Raw genomic sequence first — 27877 nt, 5'->3', positions numbered from 1 at the left:
CTCCCCGATGCGCGCTCGCGGGAGCGCGCGGGCAGAGTCTTTCTGGGAGGCCATTTAAAAACGGCCTCCCGAAAATTCAAGTCCGCGCTGCAGCTGTATATAGGCTGTAGCGCGGATGGGAGGGAGTTAAAAACTTCGGCAAAATTTATTCGGCCTATTTACTTATTCGGCCGAACACCGAAAGTGCTTTTTTTGGCTATTTTCGGCCGAATAATTTCGGTTGGCGAACATTCGGTGCATCGCTAGTAATAGCAACGCCAAGATGTGAACGTAGCCTTAGAGTTATTCCATTCTGGATAAAGGAAAAAAGAGGCATCTTTCCTTTTGGTCAGCAGAATTGAAAGTCTGGGCAGGAAGGGTAGTGTTACATGTACTAGCAATTGTAAATATATTAACAAATTGAAGCCAAACTCCAGCTAATATTTTTAATCTTTTACAGAAACATTTTTTTTTCCTTTATGGATAAAGATTTTACATAAAAGCTGGTCATTTTAAGCACCCATCAGTAGTACTGGCAGGATCACCAGGTGAAAATAAAAGCCTAAAAAAGAAAATGAATGGAGCCATTACATCTCCGAATTGGGAAGCGGCAATATAATATTTTGGTTAATACCGCTTTAACTTACTCGCCAGTACAAATTTCCCCTCGTATTTTGTACATTCCTAAAATAATACGAATAATGAGATAAATAACAAGTGGGTTGTGTTTTTTTTTTTTTTTTTTTGCCGTATTTAGATTTTGCTTACGTATATCTTGAATTTATCTCAGATATATAATAAAAAAATCACATTTGATAATAGTTACTGGATTGACCCTTTATGTGTCAGTGCCTGGTCCCTTGTTGTGCGTAATGGTTCTTTCTGCTGGCCCCTATGTCTCTGCCATGTCCTGCAGTAACATGAAGACCTGTGGTTTTCTTCCACTGATCCCTAGTCTTCTGTTGTGGGGATCAGCCTCTGGATTTTTTTCTTTGGGAAGGCACAGGGTCTTTTTAATATGTGTATACATGTATGCAAATTTATGTGGGTGCTTAAGCCTAGTACACACAGGTTGGATGTCAGGCAGCATTGGCCGGTTCAATAGAAACAGGCCAACATTCGGCCCATGTGTACTGCAGCCGGTTCCACAGAAGCCGTCTTCTGTCGGTGGGGCATACCCAAAAAAGGGCAGCATCCCACTGTCGGAACCCAGTATAAGAACAGCAGCGGTGATCACTGTACTAACATTGCATAGCTAGTCCTGAGCTGTCCGTTTCAGCCCTTCTGGGTTAAACTGAAAAAACTACTAGTGTGTACGGGGCTTAACGTGTTGTTCCTGGATACTTCATATTTATATTTATGCATAGGAATGTATGGAAGTTGGAATAACTCCCCCTTTTTGTTCTGCACTTGTTTGGCTTTATTTTGCATGTTCTCTTTTAGGAATACATATGTATGTGTGAAAAAATGTAAGATATGGTACTAACTATTCCGCTTGGTTGTTGCAGGTAATTGGGCTGCTGGATGTGTTCACACCCGACTTGACGCTGGAGAAATTCAACGACTTGTAAGTTGTCCTTATTTGTAGTAGTACGTTTTCATTGCATTGTACTGTAATTTACACCATTAAGTAGAACTGAAGACAAAACCATTTTTTATAGTTTTGGATAGAGTGGAGGTGCATTAAACCCCCTGTCAGCTTTTTTATTTCTGTCTGTGTTCCTATTAGGGAACTGTTTACCGTTATGTTTTTTACATTTTTTTTCTTTATTTATGGAAGCACTTCTTACGGAGAATGGTACGAAACATTGACGTGGAAATTGAAAGCAAAGAGTCAGTAACACAGACGTAATTGAGTCAGATAATCAGAATCATGTAGGAAGAGAAAAATTCTAACGTAATATTCAGCTTAGAGCTTGGCGTATATTTAGCTGCCTGAGCTGGCTGTCCGGGGGAGTTACCACAAAGGATCCTAATGCTAGTTACCAGATAGAGCAAGGCAGCTATCATGGACCTAGTAGGGGGGATGAGGATAGAGAAAATTATAGAAAAAGGGGCAGGGGAGGGTAATTATCATTGGAAGTAAAAGAAAATCCCAAATTTTGGGTTGTCCCCAGAAAAGTAAGAAAAGGAAAAATCTTCCAGTGGGGACACTAGTTCTGGTGACCCGGGGGGTCCACAAGAGATTCCTTTTTTAATTTGCAGGGATTTCCCGTCACTTCCTGTTTTGGCTATTGAACAGGTAGTGAAGGTAAATCTTCCCAATAGGACATAGATGGCAAAAATCCCACCTTACTGTAAAATTTAAAATGGGGGGGGGGGGGGGGGGTTTCTTATAGTTCTACTTTAAAATGAGAACACAGATACTGCCGCACATTATATTTTTAGATCTAACATTAGTACAGGTTTTGTAGCAGACAGTGGGGTGTGGTGTTCCTAGATGTTTCCTCAACGTTTAACGATGATGCAACGTTTGTTAACCTCTCTTCCTGACTTGTTACGATTAACTGTGAAATAACCTTTGCTGTCCTTTCTACCTACATGCTTAACATATTTTCAGATGATCCTTCTTTTAGAAGCAAGTTATAACATGGTGTAAGATGTACTGAGACATCTGAGACTGGGAAACGCCTTTCTCAGCTTGCTCTCATTACACACTTTGTAGATGGCTGTGTTTGTTGCACGTGTTCCACATCAAAGAGTTATTAGCTTTGTGGCAAGGCTTATTAGTATAGTGCGAAGAAGCATTGTGTTAATTAACCTGCAAAAGTAATTTTTATTTGGAAGGCATTTAAAATACTTTTTTCTTTGGTAAGAGTTGCCTCAGGTAATTTTGTCCTCTGCGGTTGGAGAAGCCAGTTACTCAATGGAGTGTAGGAAGCAATAGGAGCAGTGCTGCCCTACCCTATTCTCTACATAATCCTACCTTCCTTGTCTGCTAGCGGCCACCAGCTATTGAAGCACCCACATGTTTTAGGCTAATTATTTAAACGTTATGATCAGATGTCATAATGAATTGCAATTGTCCCTGTTCTATTTAAAATAGCTAGTTAAAATATGCTACCCCTGTATATCTGTCTGTTGGCAGGAAAGTTGGAGTGAGCCCTCTCTAGGGTAACTATTGCCAAATACAAAAACCCCAAAAATTAGGTCTAGGGGAGTGTAAATGGCTATGGGGCCTAAACCCAATATTTTAGGGGAGTTGCATCCAAAAATATAACCCAGAAAACCAACCACAAAAGGTTACAGCACCTACTAAGGCTACCGTTTGGTCTTTATTATTCATGGGACATATATCTATGTACAAAAAATGGTGACAAACCTGCCTGAAAGAGCGCATCCCTCCTCCCGCAAGATCCTCCCCAACCCAAGCCCCACTCAAAACACAGTTAGCCCACCCCTGCCCTTACCCACATCAGTTTCCTATGAAGATCATATAACCTCTTCATACCATATAGCTTTTGCAATTCGCCACAGCCTCTCCGCCATACCTCACAGTTTCCAAAGGTTGATCATCGCATTTTACCACATTTACAACAGACTGGATCCCAAACATGCGAGAGGAGTAATTTACTGGGGGTGGTGGGTGGACTATTTGGCATATAGTTATTCATTTTTCTCCACTGAGGTTATTTGCCTGGTGGGACTTTATTTATAGGACTCCAGCATTTTCATCATTGGAGAGAGGGGGGAATAGGGTTTTAGTAGGAGTAAGGGCAGGGGTGGGCTTACTGGGCTTTGAGTGGGGTGGGGCTTGGGGGAGAGGGGATGAGGATTAGGGGATTATCTTGGAGGAGGAGGGATGCACTCTTTTCAATGTGGGGGGGGGGGTCACCTTTGTTTTTGTGTATGGCTATATGTCCTATGAATAATACAGACTAATTTAGCCTTAGTAGTTGCTGTATCCTTTTGTGGTTTATCTTCTGTAACTATTGCCAAGTAGCCTAATTATTAAAGGTCCACTTTTGCATCTAGGATTTTTGTGTAGTAAAAGGAAGTATGCCCTTCTTCAATCATTTTGTTTCATATGCTTTCATACTCTGTAGCGGAGTGCACAGCGCTTATGTTGTGTATGTCTTTAATGTCTTCTGTCTTCATAAATAATCCTACTGCCTCCTCTTGCAAATGTCAGGGCTTAATTATACTGTGCAATGGTAAATATGTTTTATGCTAATTTTTATTAAACTAAGTACCATCTTCAGAAAACACAGATGTGTCCTGTTTTTAGAGATCCCTTTAAGTAGTATTAAACCCTTTTTTTCTTTTTTTTTTTTTTAAATCTACTCTGAACCAGGAGGGAAACCTTCCACAGTACAGTTTTATTTATATTTGCCCAACACTTAGGCTCCATTCATACTCGAGCGTATCATTTTCAGGCTTTTTTTGGGGCTTTTTTCGGGCGTTTTCTTTTTTTTTTGGGGATTTTTTCAGGTGTTTTTTGCAGGTATTTGGAGGCAGGCATTGACATCTAACAAAAACGCTTGTAATCTGCCAAAAAAGAAGCTCATGTACTTTTTTGAGCTTCAGGCATTTTGCTTCAGGTGACAAAACGCTCAGATGTGAACATGGGCCATTAAAATGAATAGGATTTTGCTTGTTGGGCATTTTGAGACTTTAGAGATGAGCGTTTTACGAGCTGAAAAAGGCTCAGATGTGAACAGGGCCTTAAGGTCTTAAATGCACACTGGACTTTTTTATAGCTGTTTCTGGCTTCATACGGTTTTTTTTTTTTTTTTCTGCAGCCAATAAACTCCCCAGAATGTTATCCTATGTGTCCATGCACACATAGGCTGTTAGCTGTTTTTGGCGGGGGCATTTTCTGGCTGGAAAAAACCCCAGAACTAGTGGGTTTTTGAGAGGAGTTTTTCAGCCGTAAAAACGCTCAAACTTTTAGAGCTTTAAAATGTAAAAAAAACGCTGAAAGCGCGGCTATTCGTTTTTATCAGTGTTTTTGAGCCGTAAACTTTTGTGTGAAAAACTCATTCTACAGCTTGCTATTGCTAACGCTATTGGCTTTTTTATAATGTCCAGTGTGTGTGAGGCCTAAAAATCATCACTAGTACTGCTTCCCCAATCTTCTGAGTAGGGGAGCACATTCTTATGACAGAGTACTAGTCTCTTGGAACAACCCAAGCTCATACTGCTGTCAGTCAGACTGCTGGAGGAGCAGGGGAATGACTTGCCACTGTGTGGACGCACGGAGCAAAGGGACATTAAATTGCAGTCCCAGCCAGGAGCATGTACACAGAGGCTGGCTTCATGGAGTCCCTGCAAGGGTAGAGGGGATAGAGCCACGCTAAAGCAGGAACTGGATGAGTCTTCTTTCAATTATGGAATGCAATTGATACGGTCCAGAAACTGTTAAACAAAATAAAGGTGAATAAAGCACCTGGATCAGATGGCTTACTCCCATGTGTCCTCAAAGAGTTGAGGTCTGTTATTGCAAAGCCATTGTTTCTAATTTTTTGAGACTCTCAAGGACTGGCAACGTACCACTGGATTGGCATAAGGCCAATGTGGTGCCTATATGTAAAAAGGGATCAAAATCTGTATAAGTAACTACTGACTGTTGGGTATCTTCTTGACTACAGAAGGTATCTTCTTGACTACAGGAGTTAAAGAGGAAGTAAACCCTCCTCTGGCACTTTTACCTATAGGTAAGCCTATGATAAGACTTACCTATAGGTACTGTAAATATCTCCTAAACTTGTACCGTTTAGGAGATATTTACCTTACATGCAGCCAGTGACGTCACTGGCGCATGCGCTCTGAAGGAATGGCCGCTGGTGCCATTTCTTCAGAGACCCGTGCCGTGACTGTCGGCTCCCGCGGGAGTGATGTCACCGCGGCTCCGGCCAATCAGATGGCCGGATGCCGCTATCCCGGAAGACGGGCGACTGGACATGTCGCCCGTCATACAGGTAAGCGGGCTGCACGGCGGGGGCTCGTTCTAAGGTAAGTATTGCATAATGAGCTAGTATGCGATGCATACTAGCTCATTATGTGTTTCTCTTACAGGTTGCCAAAAAAAAAAAAGTTGTACGGGTTTACAACCTCTTTAAACAAGAGTTTAATACAAGACCACCTAGAAGAGATTTTGCTGAAAAACAGTATTTTAAGTAATAGTCATAATGGATTCATTAAGTTAAGTTGGGTTGGCAATCCGATTTTCATTTTAGAAGAAAGGAAGTAAAAACGTATACAAAGGAGTGGCTGTTTGGTATAATATACTTTAGATTTTGCTAAAGCCTTGGACACAAACCGCTAAAGTGTAACTTAAAGTCTACAGGCTCAAAGCAGGGTACACACATGTCGAAATTCAGCCGGTTGCGCAGGAACCAGCCGAATTTCAATGTGTTTTTGTTCCCTTCCCTGTTCAACAGAAGCTGGTCATTAGCTGTTTTTGCACATTTTAGGGCTGAAGATTAGTTAACCCCCTCCCCAAACACTATTTTCTGAGAACAATGGGTAATAAAATGGTGGTAGTTACAATTTTTATGTCATAAAATGCATGTACATGTTTATCAAAAGCAAATTTTGAGTTTAAAAAATTACACTAACTTTAACTTTAGTGCACACAAACAAACATAATCCCTTTTTGGTAAAATATTAGGTATAAATATAAAATAAAAAGCAATCAAACATGAAGAACCTTACAGTTGTCCATTGGCGATGCTTTAAAACCATTTACAGGTTTATCAGTTATGGAATAAGCATGAGGCTGGATTCACACTGATGCGAATTGGATGCAGGTTTCCCTTCATCCAAAACCACATGACAGGAGACTGACCAGCTCTCAGTGGATTGCACAAGGCTCCTGTACATCTTTGGCTCTGTTTCAAGTCTGAATTCAGGCAAAAATTTGGGCCTGATTCGTCCCTGAAACGGAAAACAGGGACGCACCGGACCCCTGCTGTGAGCCGCGTCCGCACACAATTGGGCCTCAATGTTGTCCTTAGAATTATTGCTCTTGTTCAGATGTATTGTGGCGCTTCCTCACAACACAACTGTGTCACAAACATTTTGTATGGAGGTGTACCTGCATGTGTTTATTTTCTTATGTGCGTGTATGTCAGGGCGGGGAATAGTTATTTGTTTTTTCGTATGTGTGATTTTATTATAGGTTATAATATTTTTTTTTTTTTACTTTTTATTTTACACTTACTTTATTGCTGTCACATAGGTGAAAAAAGCTGTAATGACAAGTTTGCTTTATTTGTACATCACAAGTCTAATAGGCTCATTTACACTTGTGTCCCACTCAGTAGTAAACCCCAGCTCTGCCGATGTCCCACTCAGTAGTAAACCCCAGCTCTGCCGATGTCCCTCTCAGTAGTAAACCCCAGCTCTGCCGATGTCCCACTCAGTAGTAAACCCCAGCTCTGCCGATGTCCCACTCAGTAGTAACCCTCAGCTCTGCCGATGTCCCACTCAGTAGTAACCCCCCAGCTCTGCCGATGTCCCACTCAGTAGTAACCCCCCAGCTCTGCCGATGTCCCACTCAGTAGTAACCCCCCAGCTCTGCCGATGTCCCTCTCCGTAGTAAACCCCAGCTCTGCCGATGTCCCTCTCCGTAGTAAACCCCAGCTCTGCCGATTGTCCCTCTCCGTATTAAACCCCAGCTCTGCCGATTGTCCCTCTCAGTAGTAAACCCCAGCTCTGCCGATTGTCCCTGCTGCTCTACACTGCACACCAGATGTGATGTCTGTACCAGACACTCCTAGAGAATATACACACAAACTGGAAGTGAAGGCTAATGACATCTTTCCAGTTCACTTGTTGGTTTACCAGTGCATCCTGGGATATCTCAAACCTGCAATTCCTACAAAACAAAGTGAAGCTAAAGCTGAAGCCTCTCAAAAGCTGCAGGTGCTGTAAGCGAGCTTTGTCAAAGACTTCTATGGAGGTTTTGAAGATGCTTTGAAGCAGGGGTGGGGAACCTTTTTTCTGCCGAGGGCCATTTGGCTATTTTTAAAATAATTCAGGGGCCGTACAAAATTATCAACTTAAAAATGTGCTTGGTATATTTGGTCAAACATTTAATTAGCTCACCCCTAATGTGATGGCTGCAACTGCTAACTGTGATGTTAGCTGGTATTGATGATGTTGCTACTGGCAACTGGTTTTCCAGGTTTGCCCCCCTTAATGCAGAGTGATTAGTGCCCCCCATCAATGCAGAGTGATTAGTGCCCCCCATCAATGCGGAGTGATTAGTGCCCCCCATCAATGCGGAGTGATTAGTGCCCCCCATCAATGCGGAGTGATTAGTGCCCCCCATCAATGCGGAGTGATTAGTGCCCCCCATCAATGCGGAGCGATTAGCGCCCCCCCATCAATGCGGAGCGATTAGCGCCCCCCCATCAATGCGGAGCGATTAGCGCCCCCCATCAATGCGGAGCGATTAGCGCCCCCCATCAATGCGGAGCGATTAGCGCCCCCCATCAATGCAGAGCGATTAGCGCCCCCCATCAATGCAGAGCGATTAGCGCCCCCCATCAATGCAGAGCGATTAGCGCCCCCCATCAATGCAGAGTGATTAGCACCCTCCATCAATGCAATGGGGCACTAATCACTTTGCATTGATGGGTGGCACTAATCACTCTGCATTGATGGAGGGCGCTAATCACTCACGTGCCGGGTAAGCAGAGGAACCCACTCTGTGTGTAATCGGGAGGCGCTCCCCCTTCCCTTCCGGAGGCAGTCCAATGGCAGGGCCGGATCACATGGCTTCGGGGGCCGCATACGACCTGCGGGCCGTTGGGTCCCCACCCCTGCTTTAAAGCATCAAGAAAGCGACATGGGGTATAATTTTTGTAGCAAAGCAAACTCGGTGTGTAAACAGGACTGTAAGCTAACCATTTCTCTTACGTCCTCCGACAGTCGCCGCCACCTCTAAGTCATCACTATTGGGTATTGACTTCCGCCCCGCAGGAGTAGCTAGGCATAAGAATTAGTCAAAAGAACAAGAGCATTTGCATAGACACACCCATGGGGGCTGTCCCACTGGTCAATACCCCCCCTGCAGTGAACACTCCCAACTCAGTTAGTTTGTTTCTGCCTAGCGTCAGGAGTAGATAGGCTTTCCCTGTGCTGGGGCTACAGTCTCAGCCTTTCTAATCTTTTTTTTTTTTTATTTGATTTTCTTTTAAAAATGTCAGTTTTTTTCTTGTTATACTAGCTGTTTCTTTTGTCCGCTTTAGTTGTTAGTCGACTCTTCGGATGAAGATGGATTCTTGCGGAGCTGGGAATCGAACTGACCGCCCTGGTTCTCCAGGGCTGAGGGTCAGAGGGACCCCCAGCCCGCCATCGAGCGTTCAGCCATGTGTTCGCCCTGGCATTATGAACGACCCATCCCTACTCGCAGCAGGGATGCAGTCTGTGAGGTGGCTACCTCACTGGACACATCTGCGGTGCTGCAGTGTCCTGTCCTTGGCTAACGGCATTCCCTGTCAGATGAGGACAGCGGCTTTCCGTTCATAGAGGCACCCCAAGCCATCTGGTACAGGTAAGTACTTCTGTGTGTGGCCTCTGTCTGGAGTGGCAGTCCTGTGTTGCTGTGTGTCCCCCATGTCTGTGCCTGTGTGGGGCTGTGTATTGTTGGGGGCCCCTTTCCCTGTGTCACTTCAGTGTTTTTCTGGGGGTGCAGACGATGTGTGTGGCGGCCGCAGCGGGGAAAAACCGCCATTTTTAATATGGGCAAGCATGTCTGGCTTCACTGTGGGCTACATTACATGCTGTTTTGGCGCCATCTTGCGCGTGGCAGACCGATCGTTCCGAGCACATGTACGGCGGCCATTTTGCCGAAGCCTCCCATTCAGTTCTATAGGCAGCCATTTTCCCTGGGTTATTGCAGCTTATAATTCAGCCTCTTATGACCTCACTTCCTTTTCCTCTGAAGCAGCGATCGATGTGGTAACACTCTGTGGAGCTCTGCAGACTCTCTTCCATAACTCTCTGTTTTTGTCATTCCTGGCTCAGTTTCTTCTCCTTTTGGGGGTCTTTAGTCATTGTACATATAGCGGTAGGCTGCGCACTCCGCAGCGGTATTAAAGGGCCAGTACCTTTTTTTGCACTGTTGTTTTTAACTTGGGCAATGGAATCTCAGGACAGCAAATTTCCTCCAGCTCTGGTGGGGGACCCCAGTCCTGCTGGGGCCCCTGTTATACCTGATTTGGCCGCCGTAGTGGCGTCTTTAGTGTCCAAAATGGAGGTACTGATGGCTGAATGTGCTGCTAGGAAAAGGCCCAGATTATCTATCTCCTCTGATTCAGATGGTGATGTGGCTGCTGCGGCGGGCGTGCCCTTTTCAGGGTCTCGCTCATCCTTGGACCTTCTGGGGTCTGAGGGGGAGGCGGAGGTGGAGGGGATTGATGTTTCTCCCCCGGGGTCGCCTGAGGAACGCGCGACCATGGATGAGTTGATGTCTTCTGTGAAAGAAACACTACGCTTGGAGGATGAGCCCAGTCCTCCGGGCATTGTGTCCTCTTTTGGTACACATGGGACCCGCAAGTTGGCGCAGGTTTTTCCCTGCCCCGCTGAGTTTCATTACACTGTGAATGAACTGTGGCGCACTTTAAAACGTCCATTCATGGTACCTAGTCGGTTTAAGTTGCTTTATCCCTTTGCGCCGGCTACGGAATCGCGATGGTGTGTGCCTCCATGGGTGGATCACACTGTGGCCGTGTTAAACAAGGCTACCTTGATTCCTACTGAGGAGACTCCGGTTTTTCGGGATCCCACGGACAGAAGGTTGGAGTCTCTAGCCCGCCATTCCTACACGGTGGCGGGTTCCTTGCTCAAACCTGTTTTCGCGTCCGTTCTGGTGGCTCAGGCGGTGGCTGATTGGACTAAGGTGCTTAGGCGCAACCACCCGTCTGATTCTGCCCCTCCTGCCACGCTGGCTATGGTGGATTTGTGCGATGCGGCCTTAAATGAGACCCCCTTGGTAGCACGCCTATCTAGTGTTGTGGTCGATTGATTTGGCTGAAAAGCTGGTCGGCTGACCAGACGTCACCGAAAACTGTTGCTGATTTTCCTTATGCAGGTTCTCGCCTTTTTGGCGAGGCCTTGGATACCTTGGTAAAAGGTGTCACGGGGGGTAAGAGCACCATGCTGCCCCAGAACCCCAAGAACAAGTCCTTTCGTGGTAAGCGGGGTTCCACCTCTCGACACAATCAAGGGTCCTTTTGTGCCTTTCGGAATCAAACCAAGGGCAAGCCCTTCAAGGGCCAAGGTAGCCAGAAGAAGCCCTGGGCGGGCAAGCAAAAGTCCGGCAATGCCGTTACGGCGGGTCAATCCGCCTCTGCCTGAAGGGGCGCCCTCACCCGTTTCAGGGGTGGGGGGACGTCTGCGCGGTTTCCTCCAACCTTGGCTGCTCGAATTCCGGACAGGTGGGTTCAGGAAATCATTTGATCAGGATACAAGATCGAATTCCTTTCCCGGCCGGCGGACTGATTTTTTCCCTCAAATCTTCATTTGACCCCGGGGCGCCTGCAGGACCTCCTTGCCCAGGGGGTGATTGTCCCGGTGCCTCATCGGGACAGGTTTCGGGGGTTTTATTCCAATCTGTTCACTGTGCCCAGAAAGGAGGGCAAGGTACGTCCTATTCTGGACCTAAAAGCGCTGAAACGTGCGTCGGAAGTTCCGTATGGAATCTCTCCGTTTGGTGGTGGCCTCCCTGAGCCCAGGGAAATTCCTGGCCTCTATAGACCTGAAGGATGCGTACCTGCACATCCCCATTTTCGAGGGTCACCAGAGGTACCTTCGATTCGCAATCGTGGAGGACCACTATCAGTTTGTGGCGTTACCTTTTCGGTCTCGCTTCGGCTCCAAGGGTCTTTACCAAAGTGTTGGCGTCTGTTCTGGGCCTGCTAAGGGCACATGTCATTGCGGTCTTGGGGTATCTGGACGATCTCCTCTTACGATCGAGTGTCAGCCAGAACCTACTGCGCGATCTGTCCACCACGGTACAGACGCTCCAGGAGTTCGGATGGATCATCAACGTACGGAAGTCGACCTTGTCTCCTTCGGTTCGTCTTCCCTATCTGGGAATGATCCTGGACTCTGCTCAGGCAAAGGTGTTCTTGCCGGAGGACAAGCTCTGGATCCTGCAGGATGAGATCAGGTCCCTCAGGGACAATCCGTCTTCGGCGCTCAGGACCTGCATGCGGTCCCTGGGGTTGAGGCGATACCCTTTGCTCCGTTTCATGCGAGGTCTCTCCAAGCGGTGATCCTGGCCAGGTGGGACAGACTACCTCAGTCCTTGGATCTGAGTGTCTCATTGAGTCGCCGGACCAGAATGGATCTTCTGTGGTGGCTACAGTCCCCGGCAGTGTCGGAAGGCAAATCTTTCCGTCCGTTACTGTGGACGGTGATTACCACGGATGCCAGTCTGTCGGGCTGGGGTGGAGTCCTGGGCAACCTGTCTGCCCAGGGCACTTGGTCGGGGGAGGAATCCTTCCTTCCGATCAATGTGTTGGAATTGAGAGCAATAAAACTGTCTCTTCCAGTGGTCGGAGCGACTTCGGGGCCATCCTGTTCGGGTACAGACGGACAATGCTACCGCGGTGGCTTACATCAACCACCAAGGGGGCACCAGGAGTGCCCAGGCGGTGACCGACATTCTGTCTTGGGCCGAGGCTCATGTCCTGGCGATTTCAGCAGTTCACATTCCGGGTGTGAAGAATTGGCAGGCCAACTATCTGAGCCGCCAGACCCTGGACCAGGGGGAATGGTCTCTGCACCCGGAGGTCTTCCAAATGCTGTGTGCGAAGTGGGGATCCCCGGACGTGGATCTGTTTGCGTCTCGGCTAAACCACAAGTTGGAAAGGTTCGTGGCAAGGAGGCGCGATCCTCTGGCAGACGCCTAGGATGCGTTGGTGGCCCCTTGGCATCAGTATCGTCTGATGTATGCCTTTCCTCTGATTCAGTTGTTGTCCAGGTTCCTTCGCAGGTTAGCCTCGGAACCGCACCTGGTGATTCTGGTAGCGCCGAACTGGCAACGCCGGTCCTGGTACGCCGACGTTGTTCACCTGGCAGTGGCGCCTCCTTGGCGGCTGCCAATGCGGGAAGATCTACTGTCTCAGGGACCAATCTTCCATCCTGCTTTAAGTCGCTGGCTTTAACGGCCTGGCTGTTGAGACCCAGGTCCTGAGAGACAGGGGTCTCTCCCCTGAGGTCATTCCTACTCTGATCAAGGCTAGGAAAACCTCATCTGGTAAAATCTATTACCGTACCTGGAAAGCTTATTTCGCCTGGTTCTCCCCTCACTCGTACTCGGTGTCGAGAGTGTTGGCTTTCCTTCTGTCTGGGGTGGACCAGCGCCTGGCGCTGGCCACGATAAAGGGCCAGGTGTCTGCACTGGCTATTCTTTTCCAACGCCCTGTGGCGTCTCATTCCTTAATTCGCACCTTCATTCAAGGTGTGCGACATTTGGCTCCTCCCAGGAGGGAGCCTTTACCTCCATGGGACTTGAACTTGTTTCTGTCCGTGTTACAGCATGCTCCCTTTGAAAACATCCGGGAGATATCGTTGCCTCTGCTGTCTAAGAAGGTTGCCTCTTTAGTGGCGATCACTTCGGCTCGCAGAGTATCGGAGCTGGCGGCGTTGTCTTGCCGCTCTCCTTACTTGGTAATTCACAAGGATAAGGTGGTCTTGCGACCACATTCGTCTTTTCTTCCTAAGGTGGTCTCTGAGTTCCACCTTAATGAGGACATTGTCCTGCCTTCGCTTTGTACGAAGCCTAAGCATCCTAAGGAGGTTGCTTTGCATTCCCTGGATGTTGTCAGGGCGATCAGGGTTTACCTGTTGTCTACGGAGTCCTTTCGGAAGACGGATTCCCTCTTTGTCCTTCCTGAGGGACCTCGGAAGGGCATGGCTGCGTCTGCAGCGACCATTGCCAAATGGATCAGACAGACCATTGAACAGGCTTATGCTTTGAAGGAACGGGTTCCACCCTTCCCTGTTAAGGCGCACTCTACCAGATCTTTGAGTGCCTCCTGGGCCTATTGGCATCGTGCCTCGGTGGCCCAGGTGTGCAAGGCTGCGACTTGGTCGTCGGTGCACACCTTTTCCAAATTCTATAAGGGGGATTTTCTGGCATCAGCTGATGCCTCCTTTTGGCCGCAAAGTTCTCAGTGCGGCAGTGCCATAAAGGACCCTTGTGTTTTTTTGTGGGTCCCTGGCTGTTGGGGTGTTATCCCCTGGGTTATTTGATTTCCTGGGCTGTTGCTCCTGTTGAGCCTTGTTTTCTGTTGCCCAGAAGGTTCTCTTACTGTGCAGGTAAGGTTCCTTTCTCTGATGTGGGTACTGCGTTGCCTTTTCTACAGTTGCGTTTCCCACCCCTCATATCTACACTGCTTTGGAACATCCCAATAGTGATGACTTAGAGGAGGCGGCAAACTGTCGGAGGACGTGAGAGAAAACAGAATTTTTGTAAAATCTTACCTGTATAATTCCTTTCTCTGAGTCCTCCGACAGTCGCCGCCCCGTCCCTCTTTTGGGGTTGTTTGTTTACCTACTGCTTTTCTACCAAACTGAGCTGGGAGTGTTCACTGCAGGGGGGTATTGACCAGTAGGACAGCCCCCATGGGTGTGTCTATGCAAATGCTTTTGTTCTTTTGACTAAGTCTTATGCCTAGCTACTCCTGCGGAGCGGAAGTCAATACCCAATAGTGATGACTTAGAGGAGGTGGTGACTGTCGGAGGATTCAGAGAAAGGAATTTTACAGGTAAGATTTTACAAAAATTCAGTTTTTATTTAGTTACAGGTGCTTTGGTATTCAGAGTGCTAGCGTGTCCAATGCCACGTTTTGAAGTGTAAACAAGCGCATAGACGCCTGATGCCTCCCCTTCCCTTTACTGCAAAGAATAGAGCACAGATTGTGCTCCATTAGCTGCTTCCTTGGCCACAGTAGTTGAGGAATGACAGCCCTGAACCCAAAAATAACTTAATACACCTGTTCATCACTAATCTCCCTCCATCCCACCTGCCAACACCTACAAAGCAGGTTCTGGGCCCAAAGGTTGGATATTGTAGCCCAGAATACATAGCGGGTAGTAGTCGGGCAGGAGAAGTACTTTTCAAAGGGATCGAGCGCACCGTTGGCTTAACAAATTTTTAACATGTTGGGAGTGTTTAAATCCCATTCTAACAGATGCTGTTTGTAAACTTCTAGTAGATAAGTGATCAAAAATATCATATTTTGTTTTTATAGCCTCAAGTCGCCATATTGTGTTTGTTTTTACATTGTCTCCTTTTAAACTCTTTAACATTGGATATCTTTATCCAAATAGCTATGTTTCTTCCCTGAACAGGCACTTTATAACACAATGTGCATCTTGTTTCCTTGCATTAAACATCAGTAAGCACTTTGATTGTGCAGATCTATTGACCTTCCATTTCATCTAAGCACACCACCCACACACTCTCTCTAGCACAGCAAGCTTTTATTATATTCGGTTATCTAGTAAATTTTTGATGGAGAATAAAAGCTGTTGATTCCAGATTGTAGGGCTGGTTTACAGAAGGGTTATTGCTCCCTAGACTTATGCTGACCATACACGCATAGATTTTTGGATGAGTGTGTTCGTAGGAACATTCGTATGAAAATTCTTTGAACATTTCAATGAATGGATGAATGTCGTTCGAAAATTGTCTTTTGCTTTTAAAATTTAATTTTAAAATGAATGTAATTTCTAAATGATAACCACATACACTGCCTGAAAATTTGTTGATCAAGAAAAGTTTTCCTTCCTGCCCCTTCGAATTTTCCCGTCACTGCAGTGGAATTTGACCCCACATCGATTTGACCCCACTAATGATTAGAAAATTAAACAAATTTTTTTAAAACTAACATTTCTGAACGAAAATCTATACGTGTATGGCCAGCATAACTCTTTTTTTAGTTCAGAATTTACCTTGGCAGGATGAATCGCCCACTGTTTTACTTTACTATAGTACTGCATCAGAAAGTGACATTCACCTTGTAGCAGTGGGAGGTGCACAATGGAGAAGGATGGTGCTGAACCAGAAACTTCACAACAGGATTTTTTTTCCCCTGGAATCTGAGAGATTTAAAAAGCCAGTGGGTTATTTGACAGACCAGATTTCACCCATAGCTAAAATACTAGAGTTTGGTGAACTGGACATCTAATTAGTAAGGATCTGTGAGACAAACTTATACTCTGAAAATATGAAGTGACCATATTCCTTTTGAAGTAAATGGCAAACTGCAATTCGCTAGAAATGTATTGCACTCCTATTTATCTAATTCTATCTTCAGAAAAAAAGATACTAGTTTCTTTCACATATATAATTGTATCATTTTTTTTTTTTCTTGCAGTTATCTAGTTATGCCTTTTATGGGCACAGATTTGGGCAAGATAATGAAGCATGAGAAATTATCAGAAGATCGAATCCAGTTTCTTGTATACCAGATCCTGAGAGGTCTTAAGGTTGGTATGTTTTCAGTCTAGAAAGAGTGAATCCTCTGGCGCACAAGCGGTTTAGAGCTGTACCTACTAAGGAATGGATATATGTTGCTCTATGTACAGTGGGGAAAATTATTTGATCCCCTGCAGATTTTGTAAGTTTGCTCACAAAGAAATGAAGGGTCTTTTTATCATAGATGTATTTAAAAGGATGGATAATGAATATCAACCAAAAAATCCAGATAAAACATGATAAAAATTTTATAAATTGAGTTGCAGTTCAGTGAGTAAAATAAGTATTTGATCCCCCACCAACCAACAATAATTCTAGTTCCCACAGACTGGCTACAGTATGCACTCATGTGGTACACAGGTTAGTCCTCTCAATTTTAAGAAGATGCTCCTAACTACTACTCGCTATGTGTATAAAAGACACCTGTTCACAGAATCTTTCTTCCATTCACACCTCACCATCATGGGCAAGACCAAAGAGCTGTCAAAGGCAGATGTCAGGGAGGAGTGAGCTGCACAAAGCTGGTATAGGCTACACAAAGCTGGTATAGGCTACAAGGCCATCAGCAAAAAGTTTGGTGAGAAGGAGACAACTGGAGCGATTATTCGCAAATGTAGGAAATACAAAACAACCATCCATCAATCGCCCTCGGTCTGCAGCTCCATGCAGGATTTTGCCTCATGGGATAAGGATAATTATGAGAAAAGTGAGGGATGAGCCCAGAAATAAACAGGAGGAGCTTATGAATGATCTCAAAACATTTGGGACAACCGTTACCAAACAAACAAACCATAGGTAACACAATAGGTAGTTGAAACTTTGGAGTTGCCAAGCGACAGTCAAGAAACCTTAAGGATTTCAAGAAGATCTGTAAAGAAGAGTGGACCAAAATCCCTCCTGAGATGTGTGCAAACCTGGTAACCAACTACAAGAAACGTCTTACCTCTGTGCTTGCCAACAAGGGTTTCTCCACCAATTACTAAGTAATGTTTTGCTTGGGGGTCAAATACCATTTTCATTCACTGAACTGCAGCTCAATATTATAACATTTGTATCATGTGTTTTTTCAGGATTTTTTGTTGCTATTCTGTCTCTATCATTTAAAATACACCTATGATACAAAGAAATTAAAGGTCTATATATTTTTATAAGTGGGCACACTTACAAAACCTGCAGGAGATCAAATAATTATTTTCCCCACTGTATATGCACTGTTTTGTAATGCATACTGGATTGAATGAGATGATGGCATGGAATTGTTCAGGCAGGAAGAAGAGGAAACCATTAAATGCTAAGGCATTGGTATGGAATGGGACTGCTGCAAAGGTTGTCTCTTGATAAAGGTATTTGGGTAAGGTTGGAAAAGGGTTAGGTCACTGTGCAGGCACCAGATGAGGCTGTAATGGGTGTTGAGTGTTCGTGCAAAATTAATTTAAACTTTTAAAATCCCTTGTTTTGCAAATATTGCTTAAGACAGTGGGCCTAGGTGGTATTTTGTGGCTGCAATAATGAATGATGTAAAGGACAGCATTCTACAAAATACCTCAGCTACATACATTTTATTTGTATCAGATAAACCTCAAATTGTTTTTTTTTTTTTTTTTTTTAATGCGACACTTGGCTTTAACACTAGTATATAAAAGTACAGTAAAACCTTGGTTTGATAGTAACTTGGTTTGAGAGTAACTTGCAAGACCAGCACATTTTTTAAATACATTTTGACTTGATATACAAGCGATGTCTTGATATACAAGTAGCGTCATGTATAAAAAAGAAGAGAGGAGCCTCTAAAGTGTAGCAATATGGTTACATTTAATGAAGGTTCAATATTTAGCAACTCACATGGTTGATGATTAAAAGAGGCACATCTAAGTATGCAGGCATCTGGGGTAAAGCTGTCCACATAGATCATCCTCTGCACAGCCATCTTCATCATCCCTTCCCCTCTGCACTCCACGAGTGATTCTTCCCGGTCACGATTGCAGATTGACAGTGGTGAGTGCCGGTGGTTCAGAAGATGGTCTATGTGGACAGCTTTACCCCGGATGCCTGCATTCTTAGATGTGCCTATTTTAATTGCCAACCATGTGAGTTGCTAAATGTTGAACCTTCATTAAATGTAACCATATTGCTACACTTAGATGCGCCTCTCATCTCTCTTATATTCTGTAGCTCTGCTAGATTTTGCTTCTAATCCCCTTGGGAAGGCTGCATATTGTGGATGGATATTTTATGGTTACACAACCTATCACATTGCTATAATCTTTGTATATAGACTATAAACTGAAGGACTTGTGGAACGAATCATCTGAGTTTCCATTATTTCTTATGGGGGAAATTTGCTTTGATATAAGAGTGCTTTGGATTACAAGCATGTTTCCAGAGCGAATTATGCTCGCAATCCAAGGTTTTACTGTAATTTAAACAGATTTATAACCCAGAGAACATACATGTAAACAATTGTAACACATTTTTGTTAGACTGCATGTTCTAAACCACTTTAAGACCGCCCACTGCATATATACTGCGGCAGGCAGCCGCTCCTGGGCAAAGTGATGTAAGTATATGTCGCTTGCTCTCAGTAGGCTAGGGGAAGCTGATGCACGGGACAGGGGGTCCGATTGCTGACTAACACCCGCGATCGTTCCCCGCTGAGGGAGAAGAATGGTCGGCTGTTGTAAACACAGCCGTCCATTCTTCTCCCTGCAATGATCATAGAGCCCATGTGATCCTTCTATATAGGATCACATGTCTATATGGTCATTTCAGAAGCCCCGCCCCCCACAGTTAGAATCATTCCCCTAGGCTCACATTTAACCCCTTGATCACCCATGATGTTAACCCATTCCATGCCAGTGTCATTATTACAGTAACAGTGCACATTTTAAGCACTGATTACTGTAGTAATGTCACTGGTCCCCCCAAAAGTGTCAAAAATATCAGTCAGGGGTCCGATCTGTCCGCAGCAATGTCGCAGTCCCGCAAAAAATTGCAGATTGCCGCCATTACTAGTAAAAAAAAAAAAAAACCAAAACAATAAAAATGACATAAATCTTTCCCGTAGTTAGTAGACGGGATAACTTTTGCGCAAACCAATCAAAATACACTTATTGCGATTTTGAGAATGTCCTATAGCAGAATGTGAAAAAAATATTTTTTTTTTCTTTTTTCAAAATTGTCGCTCTTTTTTTGTTTATAGCGCAAAAAATAAAAATCGAACAGGTGATCAAATACCACCAAAAAAAGAAAGCTCTATTTGTGGGGGAAAAAAGGACATTTTATTTGGGTACAGCGTCGCACAATTGTCCGTTAAAGTAACACCGTGCCGAATCGCAAAATAGGACCTGGTCTTAAGGGGGCAAATCCTTCCGGTCTTAAAGTGGTTAAAGTGTTACTAAACCCACAGCAGTAAAATCAGTCTGTATCTAAAGTAAATAATCCTTGTTATACTCACTGTGGAACCTAAGGGGTTAATCTTGTACATTGTGTAAAAAGCCGGTTTGATCCTGTCTTCTCTGATCCTCCCCTTTTTCTACAGTCCCCAAACTATCTCCTGATAGTACAGAGTCTTGGGGACACTCTGCACATGTTCAGTTTGGTATGTATTGCTAGAGAGTTTTTTTGTGTGAGGGAGCATGTGATCAGCACAGCGCCAATCAACACTGCCCAGACAAAGGGTCAGGGGTCCTGCAGACTCATAGGACAGTCAGAGGAAAATTTAAAACTTTCTATAAGCTTTAACCAGACACTGATAGAAGTTAAGACTGCTATATAGTGCTGATGAGAAAAGGTTTATATTTATTAAAATAATTGCATTTCCATGTTCGGTGTACTGTGGGAGACCAGATATAGTGCATGCAGGCTCCTGGGTGTAGTGCTCCCCCAATTTTTTGCTTGTTTATTATGTATTCGGTCTGACCAGACTTATGAGGTTGAGCATCCCATCCCCCACACACACCTGTACTCTATTGGTGTCCTCTATCAAGTAGATATAGGAGGAGTCCCCTGCAGTGCATTAGCACACCTTCCCAGCAAGGAGCGTTGTCTTCAAGGGTAAGAGAGGCTGGATTCACCCCTTTTTTATGGATAGTGTAGGACCCACCGATAATGGGGTACTTTGACGCAGTGGTGTGCTTGAGCACGATATGGCCATATGGTGGAACTAAATCCCCATTTCTCTTACGTCCTCCGACAGTCGCCGCCTCTTCATATTCGTCACATATGGGGTATTAGACTTTGCTCCGAAGGAGTAGCTAGGCAACAGAATATGTTAACAATAAAGCTTTAACATATCCCACCCTCAAGGGGTGGTCCCCTCAGTCAATACCCTCCTACTTCCTGCAACCATATCTCAGTTTTAATGTCTAGCTTGTCAGGAGTGGCTGGCTCTCTCTGTGCTGGGACTTTTTGTCCCAGACTCTTTCTTCTTTTTGATATTTTGTTTGAGTTTTCTCTCTACCTTTACTTAGCTGTTATTTTTGTCAGCATTAGTTAGTTCTTCGGACGAAGAGGATCATGCGGACTGGGTCTCGGGCTGATCCCCCTAGTCGCAGGTCGTGGGTCAGTGGCTTCCCAGTCTGCCATCGAGCGTTCAGCCAGGTAACGCTCCTGGCACGGTGAACGACCCATCCCTGTTCGGTGCAGGGATGATTGGTGAGGTGGCTACCTCACCGGACGCTGTGCGGTTTCTGAACCGCCATTGTGTGCGTCTTGAATTGCGACTCTCCCTGCCTCATGTGCAGCGGCTTGTTCGCCTGTGCGGGTTCCCCACGCCATGTGAGGTAAGTGTATCTATGTGGGGACCTGTCTGTCTGGGGGGGGTCTCAGTCTGGGACTGTGTAACCTGCCTTTAATCACACTGCTTGTCTCCCTATATCTCGGCTGCATGCTGTGGGCTGCAAGGGGGGGGGGAGCTGTATGACACTGAGTATGTCAGGCTGGGCAGTGTGAGGAGCTGTGTGCTGTGGGGCATGTTTTTAATGGCATGTTGGGGCATATACAGCGATCGCTGCGGCGATCTAACATGTATCCATAGTATGGGATAATATTGTGTGTGATTTTATGCACTGTGGAGCGGCGATTTCGGCGCCAAACGGCGCCATTTTACCGGCGCCCGCTCCGGCCGCATGGTTTACATGCACGGCGGCCATTTTCTTGTAGCCTCCATAGGCTTACATAGAGCGCCCTGGCAGCATCACTTCCTCTCTCCTGGAAGCACCGATCGAGGCAGCAGCAGCAGCGGAGTCTCCTCAGGTTTTATCCTTCTATTCCTGTATTCCATTGCCTGTATTCAGTCTGTATATTCCCTGTGGGGGTCTCATTGTGCCTGAGTGTGGTGCGGTGGGCTGCGCTTGCCGCGCTTGCTGTAAGGGGGCAGTTAACCCTTGGTTGTCTGGCATACAGGGGCAATGGATTCTCAGGAGGGCAAGTTTCCCACAGTATTGGTGGAAAGCCAGGGGACCGCTGTTTCCCCCCCAGGGGGGGATTTGGCCACTATTGTGGCTGGCCTTGCTGCACAGGTGCAAATGCTGGTGGCTGCTCAATCTACTAAACGGCCCAGAGTTACTCTGTCCTCTGATTCTGAGGGTGAAGGTGATGGGGCTGTTCTGGCGGGGACCCCCCTATCGGGGTCCCGCTCCTCTCTTGATCTAGTGGGGTCTGAGGTAGAGGCTGAAGTTGAGGGGGTTGATAATTCTCCCCCTGGCTCGCCTGCAGAGCTTGCAATCATGGATGAGTTGATTGCTTCCATTAAGCAGACGCTACGTTTGCAGGACGAGGTGTGTCCCCCAGCTGCCTTGGCGGCTTATGGGACGCAGAGAAAACGCAGGACGCCGCAGGTTTTTCCCTGCAATGCTGATTTTCAGCGCGCTGTTAAGGACCAATGGCGCGATTTGCGCAAGCCTTTTGCGGTACCAAGTAAATTTAAGCTGCGTTATCCTTTCTCGCCTGCCACTGATGAACGGTGGTGTGTGCCTCCGCCAGTGGATCATGCTATTGCGGTTTTGAACAAAGCCACTGCGATCCCTGCAGAGGGATCCCCTGTTTTCCGTGATGCCACGGATAGGAGACTGGAGTCTCTTGCCCGTCATACTTATTCTGTTACGGGTTCTATGCTTAAGGCTCTGTTTGCTTCTCTCATGGCGGCCCAGGCGATCGCAAGTTGGACGCAGATGCTTAGGCGCGTCCTAGTGGCCGATTCGGCCTCGGCGGCGACCCTGGATATGGTGGATCAGATCCACCAGGGTGTCATGTATCTGTGTGATGCGGACCTGGACCTGATTCCGTTGGCCGCGCGTGTGCACAGCGTGGCGGTGTTGTCTCGCCGCCTGGTTTGGTTGAAATGTTGGTCGGTGGACCAATCTTCACGTAAAACCTTAGCCAATCTGCCTTATGATGGGTCTCGCCTTTTTGGGGAGTCCCTGGATGTGTTGATTAAGGGGATTACCGGGGGTAAGAGCACTCTCTTGCCCCATTTCCCCAAGGCTAAGGGGGCTTCTGGGAAGAAGCATGCTCATTTTCGGCCCCCTCAGGGGTCCTTTCGTGCCTTTCGGCCGCACTACAAGGGCAAACCGTTCAAGGGCCAGGGCTCTCAGAAGAAACCCTGGTCTGGGAAACAGAAGTCCGGCCAATCCGGACCTGCGGCCCATAACAGTTCGGCCTGAAGGGGCGCCCTCACCCAGTTTTGGGGTGGGGGGACGCTTGCTCGGTTTTCTTCAGCCCTGGTTGGCCCGTGTGCGGGACAGATGGGTTCTGGAAATCGTTCGATCTGGTTACAAGATCGAGTTTCTCTCTCGGCCAGAGAGCAGATTTTTTCCCTCAAATCTACAACTGTCTCCAGAGCGCCTGCGGGATCTGCACCTGGCGGTGCGGGACCTGAGGGCTCAGGGAGTGGTGGTTCCGGTGCCTCATCGGGACAGATTTCGGGGGTTTTATTCCAATCTGTTCACCGTGCCCAGAAAGGAGGGCAAGGTTCGTCCAATTCTGGACTTGAAAGCTCTGAACCGCTCTGTGCGGGTTCGCAAGTTCCGCATGGAATCCTGCGCTCGGTGGTGGCTGCCCTGGTTCCGGGGGAATTCATGGCCTCCATCGATTTGAAGGATGCGTATCTTCACATCCCCATATTCGAGGGTCATCAGAGATACCTTCGATTTGCCATTGCGGAGGATCAATACCAGTTCGTGGCGTTGCCCTTTGGGCTCGCCTCGGCTCCGCGGGTCTTCACCAAAGTGCTTGCACCGGTTCTGGCATTATTGAGAGCCCAGGGCATTTCTGTCCTGGGGTATCTGGACGACATTCTGATTCGGTCTGCGACCAGTCAGGGTCTGGAGAAGGACCTGTCTGTCACGATGCAAACTCTGCAGGAGTTCGGTTGGACGATAAATGTTCCAAAGTCGACACTGAGTCCGTCGGTTCGTCTTCCCTATCTGGGAATGATACTGGACTCGGTGCAGGCGAAGGTCTTCCTGCCGGAAGACAAACTCAGGACTCTTCAGGAGGAAGTCAGGTCCCTCAGGGACGTTCCGAACTCGTCTCTGCGGACGTGTATGAGATGTCTGGGATTGATGGTCTCGGCCTTCGAGGCGATTCCTTTCGCGCAGTTTCACACGCGGGGTCTCCAGGCGGAGATCTTGTCCAAGTGGGACGGGCGACCTCAATCTCTGGATCTTCAGATCTCGTTGAGTCATCGCACCAGGGAAAACCTTCTGTGGTGGCTCCAGTCCCCGTTGGTGTCCGGGGGCAAGTCGTTTCGTCCGATCTCGTGGACGATAATCACCACGGATGCCAGCCTGTCGGGCTGGGGTGGTGTTCTGGGCGTTCTGTCCGCCCAGGGGACCTGGTCGGAGGGGGAGTCTTCCCTCCCGATCAACATTCTGGAATTGCGTGCGATAAGGCTCTGTCTTCATCGCTGGACGGACCGGCTGCAGGGCTGCCCGGTTCGGGTGCAGACGGACAATGCCACGGCGGTGGCCTACATCAACCACCAAGGGGGCACCAGGAGTGCCCGAGCGGCTCGAGAAGTGGCCGACATTCTGTCTTGGGCCGAGACTCATGTCCCGGCGATAACGGCGGTTCACATTCCGGGAGTGGAGAACTGGCAGGCGGACTATCTGAGTCGCCAGACCCTGGATCAGGGGGAATGGTCTCTCCACCCGGCTGTCTTCCAGATGTTGTGCGCGAAGTGGGGTCTTCCAGATGTGGACCTGTTCGCGTCTCGCCTCAACTACAAGGTGAAGAGGTTCGTGGCAAGGACGCGCGACCCTCGGGCAGACGCGTCGGACGCGTTAGTGGCCCCGTGGCATCAGTACAGGCTGATGTACGCGTTTCCACCGATTCAGTTGCTGTCCCGGTTCCTTCGCAGGTTACACTCTGAACGCAGCACGGTGATTCTTGTGGCACCGGACTGGCCTCGCCGGTCCTGGTACGCAGACCTCGTGAATCTGGCGGTCGACGCCCCCTGGCGTCTGCCTCTTCGGGACGATCTACTGTCTCAAGGACCGATTTACCATCCTGCTTTACAGTCGCTGGCTTTGACGGCCTGGCTGTTGAGACCGAGGTCCTGAAGGAGAAGGGTCTCTCTCCAGAGGTTGTTCATACCTTGATCAACGCGAGGAAGTCTTCCTCGGGAAAGGTTTATTACCGTACTTGGAAGGCCTATTTTGCCTGGTGTGAGTCCAGGGGGTTTTCACCCCGCACGTACTCGGTTTCCCGTGTGCTGTCTTTCCTTCAGACGGGTGTCGATCAGCGTTTGGCGCTGGCTACGATAAAGGGTCAGGTGTCTGCGCTGGCCGTTCTGTTTCAACGTCCCGTGGCTTCCAACTCCTTGGTTGGCACTTTTATTCAGGGTGTGCGGCATCTGGTTCCTCCTAGGAGGGATCCTTTGCCCCCTTGGGACTTGAATCTAGTCCTGTCTGTGTTACAACGTGCTCCTTTTGAACAGATCAGGGAGATATCGTTGTCTATGTTGTCCAAAAAGGTCGCCTTTTTGGTGGCGATCACTTCGGCTCGCAGAGTGTCGGAACTGGCGGCTTTGTCCTGCAAGTCTCCGTACCTGGTTGTTCATTTGGATAAGGTGGTCTTGCGACCTAATCCTTCTTTTCTGCCGAAACGAGTTTCGGAATTCCATCTTAACGAGGATATTGTTTTGCCTTCGTTGTGCACGAAGCCTAAACATCCAAAGGAGGTGAGACTACATTCTCTGGATGTTGTTCGGGCGATTAGGGTTTACCTTAAATCGACTGAGTCTTTTCGAAAGACGGACTCCTTGTTTGTTCTTCCAGAGGGTCCTCGGAAGGGCATGGCGGCTTCCGCCTCTACCATTGCCAAATGGATCAGGCAGACCAATGAACAGGCCTATGCCTTGCGGGGGAAGGTTCCCCCTGTGCCTGTGAAGGCGCACTCTACTAGATCTCTGAGTACGTCTTGGGCCTGTCGTCATGGGGCTTCTGTAGCCCAGGTGTGTAAGGCGGCGACTTGGTCGACCGTACACACTTTCACAAAATTCTACAAAGTAGATGTTCAGGCATCGGCGGATGCTTCCTTTGGCCGCAAGGTTCTTAGTGCGGCTGTTCCCTAGGGTCCCTTGTTGGGGACTCCTGGCTGTTGGGATAAGTTTTGTATCCCCTGGTTTTTTGTCTTTTCCTGGGTTGTTGCTCCTGTTGAGCACTTATTTTTGCTGTTGCCCAGCTGGTTTCCTTCCTTTGGTAAGGTTCCTTTCTTTGATGTGGAGACTGCGTTGCCTTTCGGCGCGGATGCGTTTCCCACCCCTCATGTTTGCACTGCTTTGGGACGTCCCCATATGTGACGAATATGAAGAGGCGGCGACTGTCGGAGGACGTAAGAGAAAACGGAATTTTTGTAAAATCTTACCTGTAAAATTCCTTTCTCTGAGTCCTCCGACAGTCGCCGCCCCCGCCCCTCTTTTGGGGTTTGACTGTATACTCTACTGCTATTCCACTAAAACTGAGATATGGTTGCAGGAAGTAGGAGGGTATTGACTGAGGGGACCACCCCTTGAGGGTGGGATATGTTAAAGCTTTATTGTTAACATATTCTGTTGCCTAGCTACTCCTTCGGAGCAAAGTCTAATACCCCATATGTGACGAATATGAAGAGGCGGCGACTGTCGGAGGACTCAGAGAAAGGAATTTTACAGGTAAGATTTTACAAAAATTCCGTTTTTTTATTTATGGATTGTCTCCATATTTGATAGTCATTTCTTTTGCATGGTTGCGCTATTCTTTTTTAATATACATGTTGCTTGGTCCATAGCTGCACCGGCTTTAGATATACATGTTCAGGGTTTGCTCCCCCAATTTTTTGCTTGTTTATCCTGGGTGTAGTAACACTTTAATAAAGAGGAAAATTGTAACTTTCATCATGTTTTTTTTTTTTTTGTTCCTGATTTTTTTTTTTTCCACAGATTTTAATTTGAAAAATGCCAATTTTCTTCCTTCTATCTCTGGGCTGAATTGTTTGAAACAGCACAGAGATGTTGAAAAGAAATCCAGTGAGTGGAGATTCCCTTTTATACTGCGTATGACAGCCTACCCAAGCCTCTGACTGCAGGAGCAGAAGCCAAAATCTGACCTCCTTCCACCTCTCACATTTCCACGCGGTAGCTTTATCTCTCTTCCCCCCCCCCCCCCTGTCCATCAGCTCTGATTTATTAATGGCGTGATGTCACTGTAGACAGCCAGCATGATGGTGCTTGGAAGCCAGAGTTCTGGTAAACAAGCTGGCTGCTGGGAAACTCTGGTAAAAGCCTCTCAAGATCCCTGATATGATGAAGCTGCAACTGGGAAAGAGGAGTACAGAAGCATGCTAGAATTGGTATAACCTTGAGTATTTAGCGGTGAGGACCAAGTTGTATGTGTTGTGGGCAACCAGTTAGGCCTCATGCACACTGCAGCTGATAAACTCCATGTTTTTGTGAATTCGTTTTTTTTTTTTTTTTTTTTTTTACAGCTCTTAAATTTCCCTCTATGTTATCCTATGTGTCCATGGCACATATGGACGTTTTTAGCGGTTGATCAGCAGGGGAGTTTATGGGCTGTTGTCTGAATGCCCTAAAATCACGTTCAAGAGCAATTCTTCTAACCACAGAAAATGCTGAACGCTGAAAAACGTTCATAAACGCGCATAAACTCAGGCACGTTTAGCACTTCAATGTTTAGCCATTTCAATGGCCCGAATAAATTAAAATTCTAACAAATGGAATAAACTCCTAAACTGCTGCTTAGGTGAGTTTATAATGACGATTCTCTCCTGTCAGGGTAAACAACGTTTCCAAGAAACCAGTGTGCAGGAGGCCTTAGGGTGGAAGAAGATTGCCAATTTTGGTGGAATGCAGAATGTCAGCATTTGTTTTGGATAAGAGTTCTGGTGTTATGTGAGGAAGATACACAATCTCTTTTCTCCCAGTGTTTTTGGGAGACAAAGGATTCTATTCTTCTG

At 46.9% G+C, this 27877-nt stretch overlaps 1 protein-coding gene across 1 annotated transcript in view; it reads left to right on the top strand.

The window, feature by feature from the left end:
• MAPK12 (mitogen-activated protein kinase 12) overlaps positions 1–27877 on the top strand; it is a 181449-nt gene that overhangs the window by 70575 nt on the left and 82997 nt on the right. Inside the window, exons 3-4 of the mRNA XM_082257092.1 lie at positions 1488–1546; positions 16323–16434. Coding sequence (XP_082113218.1) covers positions 1488–1546; positions 16323–16434 — 171 coding nt within the window. The remainder of the gene's footprint in view (positions 1–1487; positions 1547–16322; positions 16435–27877) is intronic.

This window comes from Pelophylax lessonae, assembly GCF_965119305.1.
Source record: "Pelophylax lessonae genome assembly, chromosome: 4".
NCBI classification, from domain to species: domain Eukaryota; kingdom Metazoa; phylum Chordata; class Amphibia; order Anura; family Ranidae; genus Pelophylax; species Pelophylax lessonae.
The sequence above is the reverse complement of the archived record's forward strand: the minus strand, read 5'-3'. Positions and strand labels throughout refer to the sequence as shown.